This window comes from Theropithecus gelada, chromosome 1, assembly GCF_003255815.1.
Source record: "Theropithecus gelada isolate Dixy chromosome 1, Tgel_1.0, whole genome shotgun sequence".
Lineage (NCBI taxonomy): Eukaryota > Metazoa > Chordata > Mammalia > Primates > Cercopithecidae > Theropithecus > Theropithecus gelada.
Window position 1 is genome coordinate 190,926,944 of NC_037668.1, and position 17,317 is coordinate 190,944,260.

The 17,317-nt window shown below is 42.8% G+C and overlaps 1 protein-coding gene across 1 annotated transcript in view; it reads right to left on the reverse strand.

The window, feature by feature from the left end:
• The window catches only part of TNN (tenascin N), a 71,367-nt gene that overhangs the window by 31,803 nt on the left and 22,247 nt on the right, over positions 1-17,317 (reverse strand). Inside the window, exons 7-9 of the mRNA XM_025404818.1 lie at positions 12,829-13,092; positions 9,415-9,681; positions 8,520-8,783 (exon numbers count right to left, since the gene is read on the reverse strand). Of these exons, the coding sequence (XP_025260603.1) occupies positions 8,520-8,783; positions 9,415-9,681; positions 12,829-13,092 (795 nt within the window). The remainder of the gene's footprint in view (positions 1-8,519; positions 8,784-9,414; positions 9,682-12,828; positions 13,093-17,317) is intronic.

Consider the following 17,317-nt stretch of genomic DNA (forward strand, 5'->3'; position numbering starts at 1 on the left):
TCCCTCAGGACTGAACTGGAGTGGCACATTGCCTGCTGGGGAATCAGTGCCTCAGCCAAGCTGAGCAGCTGTATGTCCTAGGGCTGTGCTGACATAGTATCCTAGGTCCCAGGGAAATACAGCAGTGGCTGGCTGAGACACCCCACCTTACTGGCCAGACAGCTCTAGTATTCTGCTTCTTTAGGGCTGGAGTAGGCCCCTTGAGTCTGAGCTCCTGAGACACCCTTCTCCCAGGGAGTAGAGTCATTGCTGTGCTGCTCCCTGCCCTGGTACAGCCCAAAAAACAGTGTGCTTGATTATTTTGGGGAGCTTGCTGCTGCTGCATCTGACCTCACAGAGACTGGGATACTGTCAAGTCCCACCATTGCAGAGTCTAGAATCACCACTACAGAATTCCTCACCCCTAGGCATCCAAGTTGCCACTGAGCTCTATTGGTGCAGTTTCCCAAATTACAGCAATTACAGCCATATCTTGCACTCTGGGTTCACACTTCCAGAGCCCTTCTTTCTCTTCCAAGTTAAACCAGGGCTGCACCCTGCCCACCAGGGGTAGAATTACAGTTACAACCTGACCCCCTGAAGCCAAGCTGATAGGCACCATGGGCAACCTATATCCAGCCCTGACACAGAGACCACTCTGCATCCCAAGACTGAATGCCACTATAGGTTCACAAGACCCTGAGCCTAAGTAAGAACTTGCCCCACAGTTGCTTTGAGCACCTGTACTTGAAATCCAGTGCCTTGGCAGCTGCTTCTATGCCATGTCAGACCTGACACCAAGAGAGAGCCCTTCAGCTAAGTCTTCCCATTATGGGGAAAATAAGAATAGAATAGCCCTTGCCACAACAGCCCTTGCCACCAAGGACATTAACAACCTATGCTGCCACCACCACTACCACAAACTTCTGTAGTCTAGGCCACTGATATGTTCATAGTTATTGCTGATGTCAAACACAGTCAAAGAAGCTGCACAAAGACTATACCACTGAACTTACAAGAACCACCCTTCCCAACTGGCACATTAAAATTCAACCAAGGTAAAAGTATTTCTCTAAGAAAGTCACTCTAGAAAGTTTGGAAGAAGCAATTGTTCAACCAGACACACAGACCTCAATGCAGGAACACAGTGAACATGAAGAAAGCAAGAAAATATGACACCACCAAAGGAACATAATAACTCTCTAGAAACAGACCCCAATTAAAAAGAAATCAATACATTGTCAGAAAAGGAATTCAAAATAATGATCTTAAGGAAACTTAATGAAATTCAAAAAATACAGATAGACAATTTGATGAAATCAGAAAAATAATACATGATATGAATGAGAAATTCAATGAAGAAATAGATATCACAAAAAAGAAACACAGCTAACAAATTCAAAGAATGAAATTTAAAAATATAATGAAGAGTTTCAACAGCAGATTTGATCTAGCAGAAAAAAGGAATCGCTGAACTTGAAGATAAATTGTTTGACATTACCCAGTAAGAGAAAAAAAGAAATAAAAATGAAAAAGAGTAAAGAAGGCCTACAAAACCTATGGGATACTATTAAGTGAATAAATATTCATATTATAGGAGCTCCAGAAAGAAAAAAGATGTAAAAAGGTATAGAAAACCTACTTAATGAAATAATAGCTGAAAACATCCCAAGTCTGGGGAGAGATATGAATACTCAGATCCAGGAAGCTCAAGTCCCTAAATAGATCCAACCCAAAAAAGGTGCTTCCTGAAGTATATTACAGTCAAGTTGTCAATAGTCAAAGACAAAGAGAAAATTCTCAAAACAGTAAAAGAAAAGTGTTAGGTCACATATAAGGGAATTCCCCTTAGACTAACCATAAATTTCTCAGCAGAAATCTTATAGACCAGGAGAGAAAGCGATGATATAGTCCATGTATCTGAAAGGGGTGAAAAAAACTGTCAACTGAGAATACCATACCCAACAAGTATATTCTTCAGAATGAGGGAGAAACAAAGTCTTACCTAGAAAAGCAAAAACTGAGGGAACCCATCACCACTAAACTGGCTCTACAAGAAATGCTCAAGGGAGTCCTACATCTGGAAGCAAAAAGATGATAATCACAATCATGAGAACACAGAAAAGTATAAACTTACTGGCAGAGCAGATATACAAAGGAGAAAGAAAAGGATCAAGCCTCAATACTACAAAAACCTACCAAACCACAATAATAAACAATAATAGAAGAAGAAATTAACAAAGGATATACAAAATAATCTAGAAAACAATTTACAAATGACAGGAGTCACTCCCGTCCTATCAATAATAACCTTGAATGTAAATGGATTAAATTCCCCACTTAAAAGATAGACTGGCTGAGGCCGGGCACAGGGTTCATGCCTGTAATCCCAGCACTTTGGGAGGCTGAGGCAGGCTGATCACTTGAAGGTCAAGAGTTTGAGACCAGCCTAGCCAACATGGTGAAATCCCATCTCTACTAAAAATACACACACAGAAAAAAATTAGCCAGACGTGGTGGCACATGCCTATAGTTCCAGCTACTTGAGGGGTTGAGGTGGAAGAATCACTTGAACCTGAGAGGCAGAGGTTGCAGTGAGCCGAGATTACACCACTGCATTCCAGCCTGGGCAACAGAGTGAGGCTTTGCCTAAAAAAAAAAAAAAAAAAAAGATAGACTGGCTGAATGGATCTTTAAAAAATGACCCACTTGTGTGCTACCTACAAGAATCTTCCTTCACCTGTGGAAACACATATAGATGCAAAGTGAAGGGATGGAAAAAGATATTCCATGTAAACAGAAACAGAAACCAAAAGCAAACAGGAGTAGCTATGCTTACATGAGATTAAACAGATTTTTTAAGTCAAAAGTATAAAAAGAGGCAAAGGAGGTTATTATGTAAAGAAAAAGAGATCAATTCAGCAAGAGGATACAAGTGAGATTTATCCCAGGGATGCAAGAATAGCTCAACATATACAAATCAATAAATGTGACACATCACAAACAGAATGAAGAATAAAAATACCATCTCAACAGAATGAAGAATAAAAAGATCATCTCAACAGATGTACAAAGCATTTGATAAAATTCAACAATGTTTCATGATAAAAACCCTCAACAAGCTAGATATAAAAGAAGCATACCTCAACACGCTAAAGTCCATATAAGACAAAGCCACAGCTAACAATACACTGATTGGGGAAAAACTGAAAGCTTTTCTCTAAGAACCAGAACAAGACAAGGATGACCACTCTTACCACTCTTATTCAACATAGTACTGGCAGTCCTAGCCAGAGCAATTAGGCAACAGAAAAAAATAAAGAGCATTCAAGCTGAAAAAGAGGAAGCCAAATTGTCCCTGTTTGCAGATAACATGATCTTATATACAGAAAACCCTAAAAAGCTCTACCAAAACACTCTTAGAACTGATAAATTCAATAAAGTTTCATGATACAAAATTAACATGTAAAAATCAGTAGTGTTTCTATACACCAGCAATGAACTAGCAGAAAAAAAAAATTAAAAAAAAAAAAATCAAAGAAGCAATCCCTTTCACAATAGCTACTTTTAAAAACACACCCATAAATAAATTTAACCAAAGAGGTGAAAGATCTCTACAAGAAAAAACTATAAAACACTGATGAAAGAAATTGAAGATGTCACCAAAAAATGGAAATATATCCTATGTTCATGAATGGGAAGAATATTGTAAAAATAACTGTACTACCAAAAGCAATCTATAGATTCAATGCAATCTGTATCAAAATTATCAATGACATTCTTTAGAAAAAACAATTCTTTTTTTTTTTTTTTTTTGAGACAGTCTTACTCTGTCTCCCAGGCTGCAGTGGAGTGGCATGATCTCAGCTCACTGCAACAACCATCTCTCCTGGGTTCAAGTGATTCTCCTGCCTCAGCCTCCCCAGTAGCTGGGATTACAGGCATGCACTATCATGCCCAGCTAATTTTTTTTGTTTTTGTTTTGAGACACAGTTTTGCTCTTATTGCCCAGGCTGGAGTGCAATGGCATGATCTTGGCTCACTGCAACCTCTGCCTCCCAGATTCAAGCAATTCTCCTGCCTCAGCCTCCCAAGTAGCTGGGATTACAGGCACCTGCCAACACACTCAGCTAATTTTTGTATTTATTGTAGACACAGGGTTTTGCCATGTTGGCCAGGCTGGTCTCGAACTTCTGACCTCAGGTGATCCACCCACCTTGGCCTCCCAAAGTACTGGGATTACAGGCGTGAGGTACCACAGAAAGCCTTTTCTTTTTTTTTTTTTCTTTTGTATTTTTAGTAGAAACGGGGTTTTGCCATGTTGGCCAGGCTGGTCTTGAACTCCTGACCTCAAATGATCTGCCCTCCTTGACCTCCCAAAGTGCTGGGATTACAGGCATGAGCCACTGCACCCAGCCTAGAAAAAACAATTCTAAAATTCATATGGAACCACAGAAGACCCCAAATAGCCAAAGAAATCCTGAGCAAAAATAAAGCTGGAGGCATCACACGAGCTGACTTTAATATGTACTACAAAGCTATAGTAAACAAAACAGCATGGTACTGACATAAAAACAGACACATAGACACAATGGAACAGAATAGAGAACCCAGAAATAAATCCACATATTTAGAGCCAACTGATTTTTGACAAGTAACCAAGAACATTCAGTGGGGAAAGAACAGGCTCTTCAATAAGTAGTTCTAGGAAAACTGAGTATCTATATGCAGAAGAATAAAACTAGACCTCTATTTCTCACCTTATTCAAAAATTAAATTAAAATGGCTTAAAGAATTAAATTTAAGACCTGAAACTATGAAACTACAGAAGAAAACATTGGGGAAACACTTTAGAACATTGGTCTAGGCAGATATTTTGGGTAAGACTGCAACAGCACAGGCAACAAAAGCAAAAATAGACAAATGGAAATACATCAAACTAAAAAGCTTTTGCACAGCAAAGGAAATAATCAAAATAATGCAGAGACAACCTACATAATGGGAGAAACTATTTGCAAGCTGTCTGTATGATAAGGTATTAATAAACAGAATACATAAGGGATTCAAACAACTCAATAGCAAAATAATAATATCATCATCATCATCTTATTTTAAATTGGGCAAATGATCTAAATAGACATTTCTCAAAAGAAGACATACAAATGGCCAACAAACATTTATGAAAAAATGTTCAACACCACTAATCATCAGGGAAATGCAAATCAAAACCACATTGAGATATCATCTCATCCCAGTTAAAACTGCTATTATCAGAAAGACAAACAATAACAGGTACTGGTGAGGATGTGGAGAAAGGGGAATACTAGTTCACTGCTGGTGGGAATGGCAATTAGCACAGCCACTATGGATAAAAGCTATGGAGTTTCCTCAAAAAACTAAAAGTAGATGTACCATATGATCCAGCAACCTCACTGCTGAGTATACATCCAAAAAAAAAGGAATCAGCATAGCAAAGAGCTATCTGCATGCCCATGTTTACTGCAGCACTATTCATAATAGCCAAAATACTGAATTAACCTAACTGTCCACTAGTGGATGGATAAAGAAATTGTGATATATATATGTATGTGTGTGTGTATATATTATATATTATATAACATTATATATATTATATTAATTAATAACATATATAAATATACAATGCATATACATTATATACATTATATATATACACACACACACACATACATACACAATGGAATACTATTCAGCCATAAAAGGGAATAAAATCCTTTCCTTTGCAGCAACATGGATCGAACTAGAGGTGATTATGTTAAGTGAAATAAGCCAGGCACAGAAACACAAACATTGCATGTTTTTACTCATATGTGGGAGCTAAAAAAATTGATCTCATGGAAGCTGTGAATAAAATGATAGTTACCAGAGCTTAGGAAGTGTAGGGGTAAGGGGAATGAACACAGGTTGGCTTAAGGGCTTAAAAATACAGTTGGATAGAAGAAATACCTTCTAGTGCTTGATAGCACAGTAGGATACTATTAACAACAATTTATTGTACATTTCAAAATAGCTAGAAGAGAAAATTTGACATGTTTCTAACTCAAAGAAATGTTGAATGTTGAGCTGATGGATATCCTGATTACCCTGATTTGATCATCACACATGGCAAGCATGTATTAAAATATCACATGTACCTATAAATATGTATATTATTATGTATCAATTTTTTTAAAAAAGAAATGTCTATTATGAGTTCTTAGCACTGAGTAGGTGCCCAATGACCATAAGCTATCATTATTAAGACCAGCTTGTTGATACATTATAAATACAAGAAATTATGCTCCTCCATACCACATACACAGAAGATACTTAAAAATACATTCACCAAAAAAAAAAAAAAACAAACAAGTAGCATTTCTTTGTTCTAAATAATTCATTACAAAAGTCATTTTCCCAAAGTCACTTGCTCACACATCCTATTACACATGTTGGTTTAGGCTGTAACCCCAAGAAAATGGGTATCTACATTCCAACCTGAGGGACCATAGTCAAAGCAAGATCAACAACAGTTTTGTGACCCTTGGCTGACCAACAGTTTTCACCCTATAAAAGATGTTGGAGAAGTCAATGAGGTGGGACTTAAAGAAGGGATTTATTTGGAAAAAGATACACTGTGAGTCCCATGGGTGAGGCCCAAGCCTTGAATAAGCAGTTTTCAATAGAATCCCTGACAGACTTTGTTTTGTATACCCTAGAGCAGCAGTTTTCAACCAGGGGCAATCAGCAATGTCTGGAGACACTTTTGGTTGTCACAACTCAGTGTGGGATAGGGGGAGACATCAGGGATGCTGCTAAACATCTTACAATGCACAAGACAGACCCCTGCAACAAAGAATTATCCACCCCAAAATAGCAATAGTGCCAAGGGTGAGAAGCCCTGCCCAAAGCTTGGGGATCCATATGGGCTGGTGTCTGACATATGCTAAAATATCTAAGAGGTAAGGAAATAGCTGGTTGCTGCGACACAGAGCCAAGATAGGCTGTAGCATTGCAAAAGAGTTGCGCATCTGGTTGAATGGACAAAGGATGCATGCAGGTTCTCCATGGACCAGACTTGGGCCCAGCACAGCAGGGTAGGCCTGGGGTTGTATTAGAAGCTGTCCAAGAGGATCACCTAGAGGGGCAGGGCGACCCCACCAGAGAGACGCTGGGGAAACCCCTGATGTATTGGCAGAGGAAAGGAAGTAAGAGACCAGTGGAAGACAGGCATTTGCCTACAGTGAGAGACTCACAGCGGAAGAGGAGCACAGAAGTGCTTCATGACGGAGTCAGCTTTAGCACTCGTCAGGCTCCAGGGCAGGCCCAAACACCTGTTACAGTCAAGCATGACCTTCCACGACCCCCGGCTCCCTCCTCCCTAACCCCTGGCCTCTATTCTCTTTTGACCCCTCACTTCTCTTCCTCCTGACCCCTCACTTCTCCTCATCCTGACCCTTCACCTCATCCCCTCCTGACTCCCTCAACTCTTCCCCTCCTGACCCATCATCTCTCCCCTACTGACCCCTCACCTCTCCCCCTCCTGACCCCTCACCTCTCCCCCTCCTGAACCCTCACCTCTCCCCCTCCTGACCCCTCACGTCTCCTCCTCCTGAGCCCTCACCTCTCCTCTTACTGACCCCTCACCTCTCCTCCTCCTGACCCCTCACCTCTCCTCCTCCTGACCCCTCACCTCTCCTCCTCCTGACTCCTCACCTCTCCTTCCCCTTGACCCTTCACTTCTCCTCCTTCCTGACCCTTCACCTCTCCCCATCCTCACCCCTCACCTCTCATCAGTTTACCTCTCCCAGCAACGCCAAAGATAAATGGGTGAGAAACTGCATACAGCAAGCTAGAAGAGCAGCACTTGAGGTACACAGCAGAAAATACAAGAGAAACTGCATGTCCCCTGCCTGGAGCAGGCAGCTGGCCCACAGGTGGCCCAAGCTGAGAGAAAGGAGATTTCATGTAGGGAAGTAGGGACTATTGCATGAAAATGACATAATTACTAAAATGATACATCTGGGGAACTAAAAATGACTAGATATTTGCTTATTTTTAGCTAATGAAACACTGTTATTATTTCTGCCTAAAACATTCATTCGGAGGGCAGGAACAAAAACAAGCTTGCAAAGGGTTTAAACAGGTGAGGAATGTTTTTTTTTAAGGTGTTTTTTGATCACAATCCCTAAGTCTGGCTTCCTCAGCATGATAGTTACTTCTTAATATTTATTCCTTGTCAAGGTGAAGCAGTTAGTGTGTTAATGACAAAGGTACTCAGGCAAAGAAGAAACAAAGAACTATGCGCAGTGGTCAGCCATCTTTAAAGACTAGAGTTTGGAGAACACCACTTAGGCATTCTAAGAGAGGCCAGTAAAAGGAAGTGAGGGGTACACAATGTATTATGGGAGGATACCAACCTGCTCTTCCATAAAGCCTCCCTTTATGCCAAGGTCAGAGAAGAAAACTCCATGTAGACAGACCCTGAGCATGGCACCAGTACAGTGATAATGCACACTCCTTACCTGTCTGGGCCTTGGTGTCGGTCTTCTTGCTCTCCTGGTCCCCCTTCTGGGCCCACACGTGCACCATGTACTCCATGCCCGGTCTCAGGCCCGTCAGGATGGTGCTGCTGTGCTCCTTCCCCACCGGAACCTCCCTGGTCTCTCCGTCCGCAGAGGTGTAGCGCACCATATACTTGTCAATGGTGGCCTGCACCGGGTCCCAGGAGACAGTGGCCATATTCTCTGTCACCCGGTCAATCACCAGGTTTTTGGGGCTGTCAATGTCTGGAAGGAAAATATTTGGAAAGGTTTAAGCTCTGAAGCCATGGAAGACATATCCATCCCTCCATCTTCATCATTTTCATCTTCCCGAGCTCTTTTAGAACAAGGCAATGGCATTCTCATCCTGAGTCTCCGCTGGGAGTCTAAGGAGAAAGTAGCCCTTGGTTCTGAAGTTCAAAGGAGGAATCATTATAAATGAGGCATTCTTTCTTGGCTTTCAGTTCCCTAAAATGTGGGAGGAACGATGTCTTCTCAGAAGCACATGGCACATCACAACCTCCAATTAAACAGCTGCCATGACGTTTAGGGTTCCTAACTTAACATTTTATCAAGGGCTGCTGCACTGATGAGCACTCTAAAAGTATTATCACAAGCATTGCAATGACCAGATCCTGTACACATCTTCTGCTAAAAGCACTGTTACTATAAGACTTTACCAAGTGGTCTCATGAACAGCTCATCACTGTCAGGGAAGAGCAGCCCACTGCCATCACCACGAGAGCTCAGTCTTTCTTTCATCTTTAAGACTTCTAATTGCAAAGTCTCTCTGCTCAGGCCACATCCTTTGATACCATACCCATTCAAATCGACAAGCTCAAAACTCAATTCCAATTGACCATCTCTCTTTTGTTACCTGTTGGGGCGTTGGTGTTGGCCTTCTTGCTCTCTCGGTCCCCCTTCTGGGCCCAGACATGCACTGTGTACTCCACACCTGGCCTCAGGCCTGTAAGGACAGTGCTGCTCTGCTCCTTCCCCACCGGAACCTCTCTGGTCTCTTGGTTGTCAGCAGAGGTGTAGCGCACCACGTACTTATCAATGGTGGCCTGCACCGGGTCCCAGGAGATGGTGGCAGTATTCTCAGTCACCCGGTCAGTCACCAGGTTTGCTGGGCTGTCAATTTCTTTAAGAGAGAGATGGAAGAAGAATGTAGCCTTTACCACCCTCTAATTCCATAATGATAGCACATACACAGTCAAAATCATAACCTCAACAAATGTCAGAGTCTCTAATATGTCAATGATTGAGTTAATGTAAAGGTCTAATTAAGCAAATGGTCTGAAATTCCAGTAATAGGCTAATAACATTTAATAAGAAGTGGAGTTTTCAAACAAAGCCAGCATCTTTATCAACTCTATAAACTTTTCCCGTAAGTTGCTTTGGAATAAAAAGAATTGGTCTTCACATTCAAATTTCTCCTTTACCCTGGACTTATATAATATATTCTTCTAGTTCCTGACTCCTTGTACTAGAAAGCAATTATACTGAATAAACCTCTGCATCTGCTCTAATATGTTCTTTGAGAAGAAAAATATCCTAGAAGTAGTAGCCATCAGTTCTTTCCATATAAAACATTATATCTGTGGCCAGGGAACCAGGAGACTTTTTAATTGATAGTATCCGAGGTCTGGGCTAATAAAAAGAATAAAACTTGTAGAATCTGTCTGGGTTTCTCTGTGATTAAACTGGGTTAGAACCTGGGCTCCATCTCTTCCTGGTGGCTAACTTTGGACAAGCCATGTAATTTAAGTGTCTGTCTCCTCAACTCTATGAAGAAAGAAATACCAGTACCTACCTCATAGGTTATGGTGAATAGTAAATGAGATATTGCATAGCAAATGCTTAAATATAAGTTGCTATTATTAATGGCATGTGAGGCATGAAATACCACTTTCTCCTCAAAACGTACATCTTTTGGGAGTCAAAAATCCAAGCAATTATGTGTGTGGTTAGCATGCCTTTATTATCCTCTTTCAGAAACTACCTCCTCAAAAAAGGCTGTAGTTTTTGTGACGGTACCTGCATTTCATATCTGCACAGGACCACTTGCCGAGGGGGACAGGCCAGCATGGTGGAATGCACAGCCACGTGCAGTGACTCACCCTAGGGAGCAGAGTTCAGCAAGCACCACAGACATCTGACCTGAGGACAAATGATTTAGCACCCAGGATTCTGAGCTGGCTTCATCCTTCACTAGTGCACCAAACACACAGACCGGCCCGCCATAAAAACCCCTTGAGAGGGACCTAACCTATCATATTCTCACACCTTAGCCTCTGCATATGCTGCCTCCCGTGCTAACTCCCACCCGTCCTTCCAGGCTTTGTTCAGGTGTCACCTCCTCCCACAGCCTGCATGACCCCTATCCTGTCCCAGTCTGTGGTAGGTCCCTTTTCTTCAGTTCCCCATAGCTCCAGGGACCTTTGTTTCCTCTAGAACATAACTCACTGTCCTTTATCTTTTTCACTTGTCTTCTCTACCCAGAGGATTGTGAATGTCATACGGGCATGAACCACGTCCTTCATGTTTGTGCCCCCAGAGCTCAGCTCTGGTCTGACCCCTTCCCAGTGGCAATGTCACCCCCTAGAGGTTCCCTGCTGCTCACACAATCCCTGCCTAAGAAAAGGGAAGGTTCTTCTCTATTCCAACTTCCTCTGTTTCAAAATTGGGCCGGGCGCGGTGGCTCACTCCTGTATTTCCTAGCACTTTGGGAGGCCAAGGCGGGTGGATTGCCTGAGCTCAGGAGTTCGAGACAAGCCCTGGGAACACAATGAAAACCTGTCTCTATTAAAAATACAAAACTTAGCCGGGCGTGGCAGTGGGCGCCTATAATCCCAGCTACTTGGGAGGCTGAGGCAGGAGAATTGCTTGAACCCAGGAGGTGGAGGTTACAGTGAGCCGAGATCACGCCATTGTACTACAGCCTGGGTGAGAGAGCAAGACTCCATCTCAAACAAACAAACAAAAAATGCCGACCCAAATGCTCTTTTCATGACACTCAGAATCCTAGTAAAAAAGAGAGTCAGGTGTAACGTAAACCAGGAGCGGCAATCTACAACCCACAGGCCAAATCTGATCCACTGCCAATCTTTATCAATAAAGTCTTATTGGAACACAGTCACACCAGTCCATTTACACATCATTGTCTGTGGCTGTTTTCACACTCCAATGGCAAAGTTAAGTAATTGCAATAGAGACTGTTGGACCCCCAAAGCCGAAAATATTTACTATCTGGCCCTTTACAGAAATTTGTTGACTTTGACTTTAAACAGATTTAGATATCACCATCCTTACTGTCAATATCTTCTCTGCTCCCCTGAAGAAGAGGTCAACTATTGAGGCCCACATGGATCTAGGAGGCTGTGCACCACGAAATCTTTCAAGGGCCAAATACTGACTAACATTCTAAAAAATCATTGCTCTCACTTATGCCATAAGAAACAGGAATGTAAGTAAAGTAACTTGCCCAAAGCCACTCAGCTAGTCAATGGCAGAACTGGAGTTAAAACCTGGACAGTCAAGCTTCTGAAACTATATTCCTAACCACCTCTCTGCTTCTCTGAGAGTCTCTATACTCAGTGACTGTCCAGAACAGAATGCAAACAATAAGCGAAGCCTTTCCCTCTGATTTCCTGCCAGGTGTTTTGGAACCTCATGTGGGCTCCAGGATCAGGCTGCTCTAAATTCAGAGAAGCACCAGGAGAGGATTTAAGCAGAAAGAATGGCTGGGCTATGTCCCAGCATAGTCCCAGGACCCCTACAGGCACAAACTGAGCAGAATGACTGGGTGAAGTAAGAGAACCCTCGCAGCTTCTGAAAGCTTAAAGGAAGAATTGGTCCATTTAGTAAATGTTGACTCAGGATGCAAACTATTTCCACGGTCTAAAAGAGAGCTCCAGATTATATGCAAAGTGCCTGTACAGCCACTGCAAACTGAGATAAGCATTCAAATTCACTGTCAGCCCAGTGTTTTGAGTTTTCACACTAAAAAATGAAAATTAGAAAGTGTTACCCTATTCTGAGGGGGTTGCATACAGAATTCCAACTCAAATAAGTATGACCTTCTGCATCAAGTGAAAAGGCTGATCTCTTTCGTTTGATGTCAAAAAATAAAAAAATACATAATTATGAAAATCAAAATTGGTTTTGCAACCCTCCTCCCCACTCCTGCAAACAAAAGAGCTGACGCCAGGTGAGCAATGACCTCCTGATTAAAAAATCAACCTTCTCCCCGCCACGAGAAAACTTTATGCTCCCGTCCTTCTGTTACCTGTGAGGGCATTGGTGTCAGCTTTCTTGCTCCCCTGGTTGCCCCTTTCAGCCCATACGTAGACCTTGTATGCCTCTCCTGGCTTCAAGCCCGTCAGGACAGTGCTGCTGTCATCCTTGTGCACTGCCATTTCCTTGGTGTCCCCATCAGCAGAGGTGTAGCGCACCACATACTTGTCTATGACAGCCTGCACTGGTTCCCAGGAGACAGTTGCTGTGTCTTCAGTCACTCGATCCGTGACAACATTGGTTGGACTGTCAATTTCTTCATAAAAATACATGAGAAAGAAAAATCAAAGAAACCAGTTGGTTGGTCAAGATCATAGATTGTTAAAGATCTAGTTCACCTGGGTGACCTAGTTCAATGGTCTATGCAAGGCAAGGGGGTCTCTCCATCATCAGTGACAGGTGGACAACTGGCTTCTGCTTGAACCCTAAACTGAGAAAGGACTCTCCAACAGACAACACAATGCATTCCATTTTCCATTTTCAGACTACTAAACATATTAGAGAAAACTCCTTCAAATGTAACTCCTTTCAATTGTCTACCCTAGGTAGACAGAGAGAATACATCTAATTCCCCTTCCAGGAGACCAAGTATTCAAGAAGAGTTATCATTCTCCTCCCTAGTTCTCCTCAAATCAAAACAACATCACCTCCCCTATTCATTCCTTCCAATTACAGTTTCCAGACCTGGCACTTATATCTACACATGCTCCTCTCTCTCTTTTCCAATACAAATCTCCAAAACTCAGTTCATTCATTCAACAGCACTTCACTGAATATCCATTATGTGCCAGGGAATGTAACGACATTTAGGAGTTATCACTGAGCAAAACAGTCAGAAATCCCTGCCAATGTGGAGTTTATATTCAAAAAGAACTAACCCAGAACAATATGCCAGCTATGTCCTAGACTCTGCGCTTCCCAAGAACATATCCTTAGCCCATGACCTTAGAAAGTCCCTCATTTTTTCTTTTACACATGTCCCTGCTAACCCAAGGTCCTGCTTCATGTATTCAGGAAACAGCAGGGATGCCAGTGCATCTAGACAGAGTTAAGTCAAGTGGCTGGAAGGGAGGCCAGGAAAGTGAGAGGGACAGTGGACTATGGATGGCCTTGAAGGCCATTGTAATGACACTGTCTTTTACATTAAGTAACGTGAGAAGTCTCTGGGGGCTTTGAAAAGAAGAATGACCTTATCTGACTTGAGCTATCAAAGGATCCCTCCGGCTTCTGGGGAGAATACTGACTCAAGTGAACCAAGAGTGAAGGTCACCTAGGAGGCTGCTTCAATGGTGTATATGCAAGATGGCAGGGGTGCAGGCAACTGCGGCAGTAATGAAGGTCATGGAGAAGGCTGGCTTTGGAGCTTTCAAAGGTAAAACTGTCATAATCTGCTGATAGATTCGATGTGGGATACAACGAATGATTTGTTGGCTTGTGGCCTGAGTAATTTGCAAAATGGGGTGGCCATTTATAGAGACATCTATATCTCTCTATATATAGATATCTGAGGGATAGCTGAGGGAGGGAAGCGTTTGCAGTAGGGAGTCGGGAGAGGAAGAGGACCAAGAGTTTGCTTTGGGATACATTAAGTGGTAGAGCCAAGATTTGAACTCATTCTTATCTAACAAAGACTGTACATTTCCACTTTTTACCTCTATGTCCTAAGCAGCACTATCAATAGCATTTTCCTTTGAAACTAATAATAATAATAAATCATAAATAAAGTAAAGTGTGATCTGAAAGGTTACTGTGACCTGAAATCCAGCAGCAGTAATAGACAGGAACTAAAGAGAGAAACTGGTCTCGAACTCTTGCCTTGTGAGACAATAGTCTCACTGTGACTGTGAGCTCGGAGCCAATAGTCTTACAATAGTCTGCCACTTGTGGGCCTCCAGGAATGACAGGGGGGACAATTAGGATGCAGGCATCCACCATCTGACCCCACGGCCAGGGCCTCTGGAGGCTCTAGCAGGCTCTAAGAGGACAGTCAAGGAAAAGAGTGCAATGATAGAGAGAAATCTCTCCGCATCCTGTTACAACTTTCGGTGCAAGATATGATCCTGCATGTCAAAGGGAAGAGATGACAAGAGCCATCCAAAACCAACATCTCAGTCTGGGGAAATTAGTGACAAAGTGGAAATGGAAAACTAAGGGTGCAGGAAGAACATCCTAGCAGTCCTGCTCTTAAAGTTCATGGCCCTCTCCTTCTCAAAAGTGTCCACATCTGTACAACCCCATATCCCAGCAGTGCCTCCCACCCCATCTCCCTGCCCCAGATCTGTGCTTGCTACCATTGTTTCTGGGACCCACAGCAGAGGTCTGTGGCTTTGTGGGGTTGGCGCTGCCTGTGTGTGTTGAAAGATATATCACAGCCAGGCACAACAGCTCATACCTGCAATTCCAGCACTTTGGGAGGTTGAGCTGGGTGGATCACTTGAGGCCAGGAGTTGGAGACAAGCCTGGCCAACATGGCAAAACCCTGTCTCTACTAAAAATACAAAAAACTAGCCAGGCAGGGTGGTGCACGCCTATAATCCTAGCTACTCAGGAGGCTGAGGCACCAGAATGGCTTGAACAGAAGGCAGAGGTTACAGTGAGCCGAGATCACACACCACACTCTAGCCTAGGAGACATAGCAAGACTCAGTCTAAAAATAATAATAATAAATAAAAATAATAAATAAATAAAAGTCAACAAATAAAGGAAAGATCCATCACGTCCACATGGGTGGAAAGAGGAAGCAGCAACCAGCCCTGTAGCTCCTTTCTCCCCCACCAGTCCCAGAGCTCTCAAGGGATGGAGAAGAACCAGGAAACAGCATCTTGGGCATGAAGAGTAGGAAGGTAAAACTGAATCATATTATGCTTAGGGTTATAGGAGACCTGGAGGTTTAAGGAGGTTTAAGAGAGGAGATGTGACTTCTCCAAGCTCACAGTGCCAGTACAGCTCTCAGCCCCCTGCCTTCCCTTTTCTCTCAGGTCCCCAACCACAGCAACTCAACTGAGAGTGGGTCTTCACAGAGCTTGCTCTCCTTAACCATTCCAGTGATTGGGATCAGGTGCTGAGACACAGGAATGGGAGGAAGGCCTCAGAGATGGGACCCCCACGATAGGACAGATTGCTGGAAGAGGCCAGCTTTGCAGGACTGAAACCTCTCTCTACCAAAAAGGGATCTGGAGATTATGAAATAGTTTTTCCATGCAAGAAAGCCTTGCAGCAGCTGCAGCAGCTGGCTAAATCACAGATGAGCCATAGCTGTAGCCTCTACTACAAGACAAGCTCTCCCCACCACAGCCCAACATCCTCCCCAGGCTGTAACTTCCCAACTGCTGGACACCAGCAGCCCTGGTGGGACCTTTCTCAGGGCCATTCAAGGTCGGAGAGATGTAAGGTAAGGTTTATAAAACTGGATAGGTGGAACTCACCTATGAATACATATGTTAGTTAGAATAAAGGTGCACTTCACTTCAAAGAGATCTAATTTGCAAAACCTAAACACAGTATATGGAGGAGGTTAATTAGAAGCTCTGTTCACATCAGGAAAGCTTATTCCACTTTATAACATGATTCACCACAGGGTTGGGTAGGGAATGGCTATCTTCAGTCTAGGCTGTAACATCCAACAGCCCATGTCCACACTTGAGCACTTAGTCACAGGCATTAGGAACAGGTTTCTCCACTCACAATGGCCACCTGTGAATCTCCCAGTTGGTGCAGTAGAAGATGGCACGGACGGGATGTAAAATCTATGAGAAATGAGCTTGGGGGAGGAAGACGCAGGGGCAGGACCTGTGTCATTGATTTGAAGGTGGGTTCACGGAAGAGGTGCCTTGAGACCACAATACCTATAAGTTCTGCACTCTTGTTTACACATACCTCCTCTAATGTCTTTCCACTGTGGCAACAAAATTATCCAGAAGGCACCGTTTGTAGAAAATGCACTCAGAGAGGGCAACCCTTCTTCCTGTTGTCCCCCAGCTTTTCTTCTAAAAACGTTATTGACTTTGATTTCAAGTGAACCTGAGTTGTGCCAGCTAGCTATTCACTAGCTCACCCTGAGTCTCCTAAACGTTGTAGGCCTCAATGTTCTCACATGTAAAATGGAAATAATAATGCTTGCAATCCTATTGATATTATAAGGACCAGAGATCATATTTACAAAGTCTCACAGTGTACAGAAGCCCACTAGAATACAGTGGTCACGCAAATGATAGAGATTGTTGCTGTTGTCCAGATGCTGAATGTGTGTGTTGGTGACTGTGTGTGAGACAGGAGTTCTGAATGGTGACAGGAGCTCAGCTTAGGACACGAAGGAGTTTCCAAAGTTTTAGGGGCTAAGCCATTTCAAATGGAACACTGTGTTTGGAAATCCGTAAGAAGTGAAAAAGATATTAAGAAAAGCAAAACTGCTATTTCACAGCATAGTCTAAGGAGGAAAGTTCTGAGAAAATGGATGACAAGTGAATATTCTAGGCTATAAG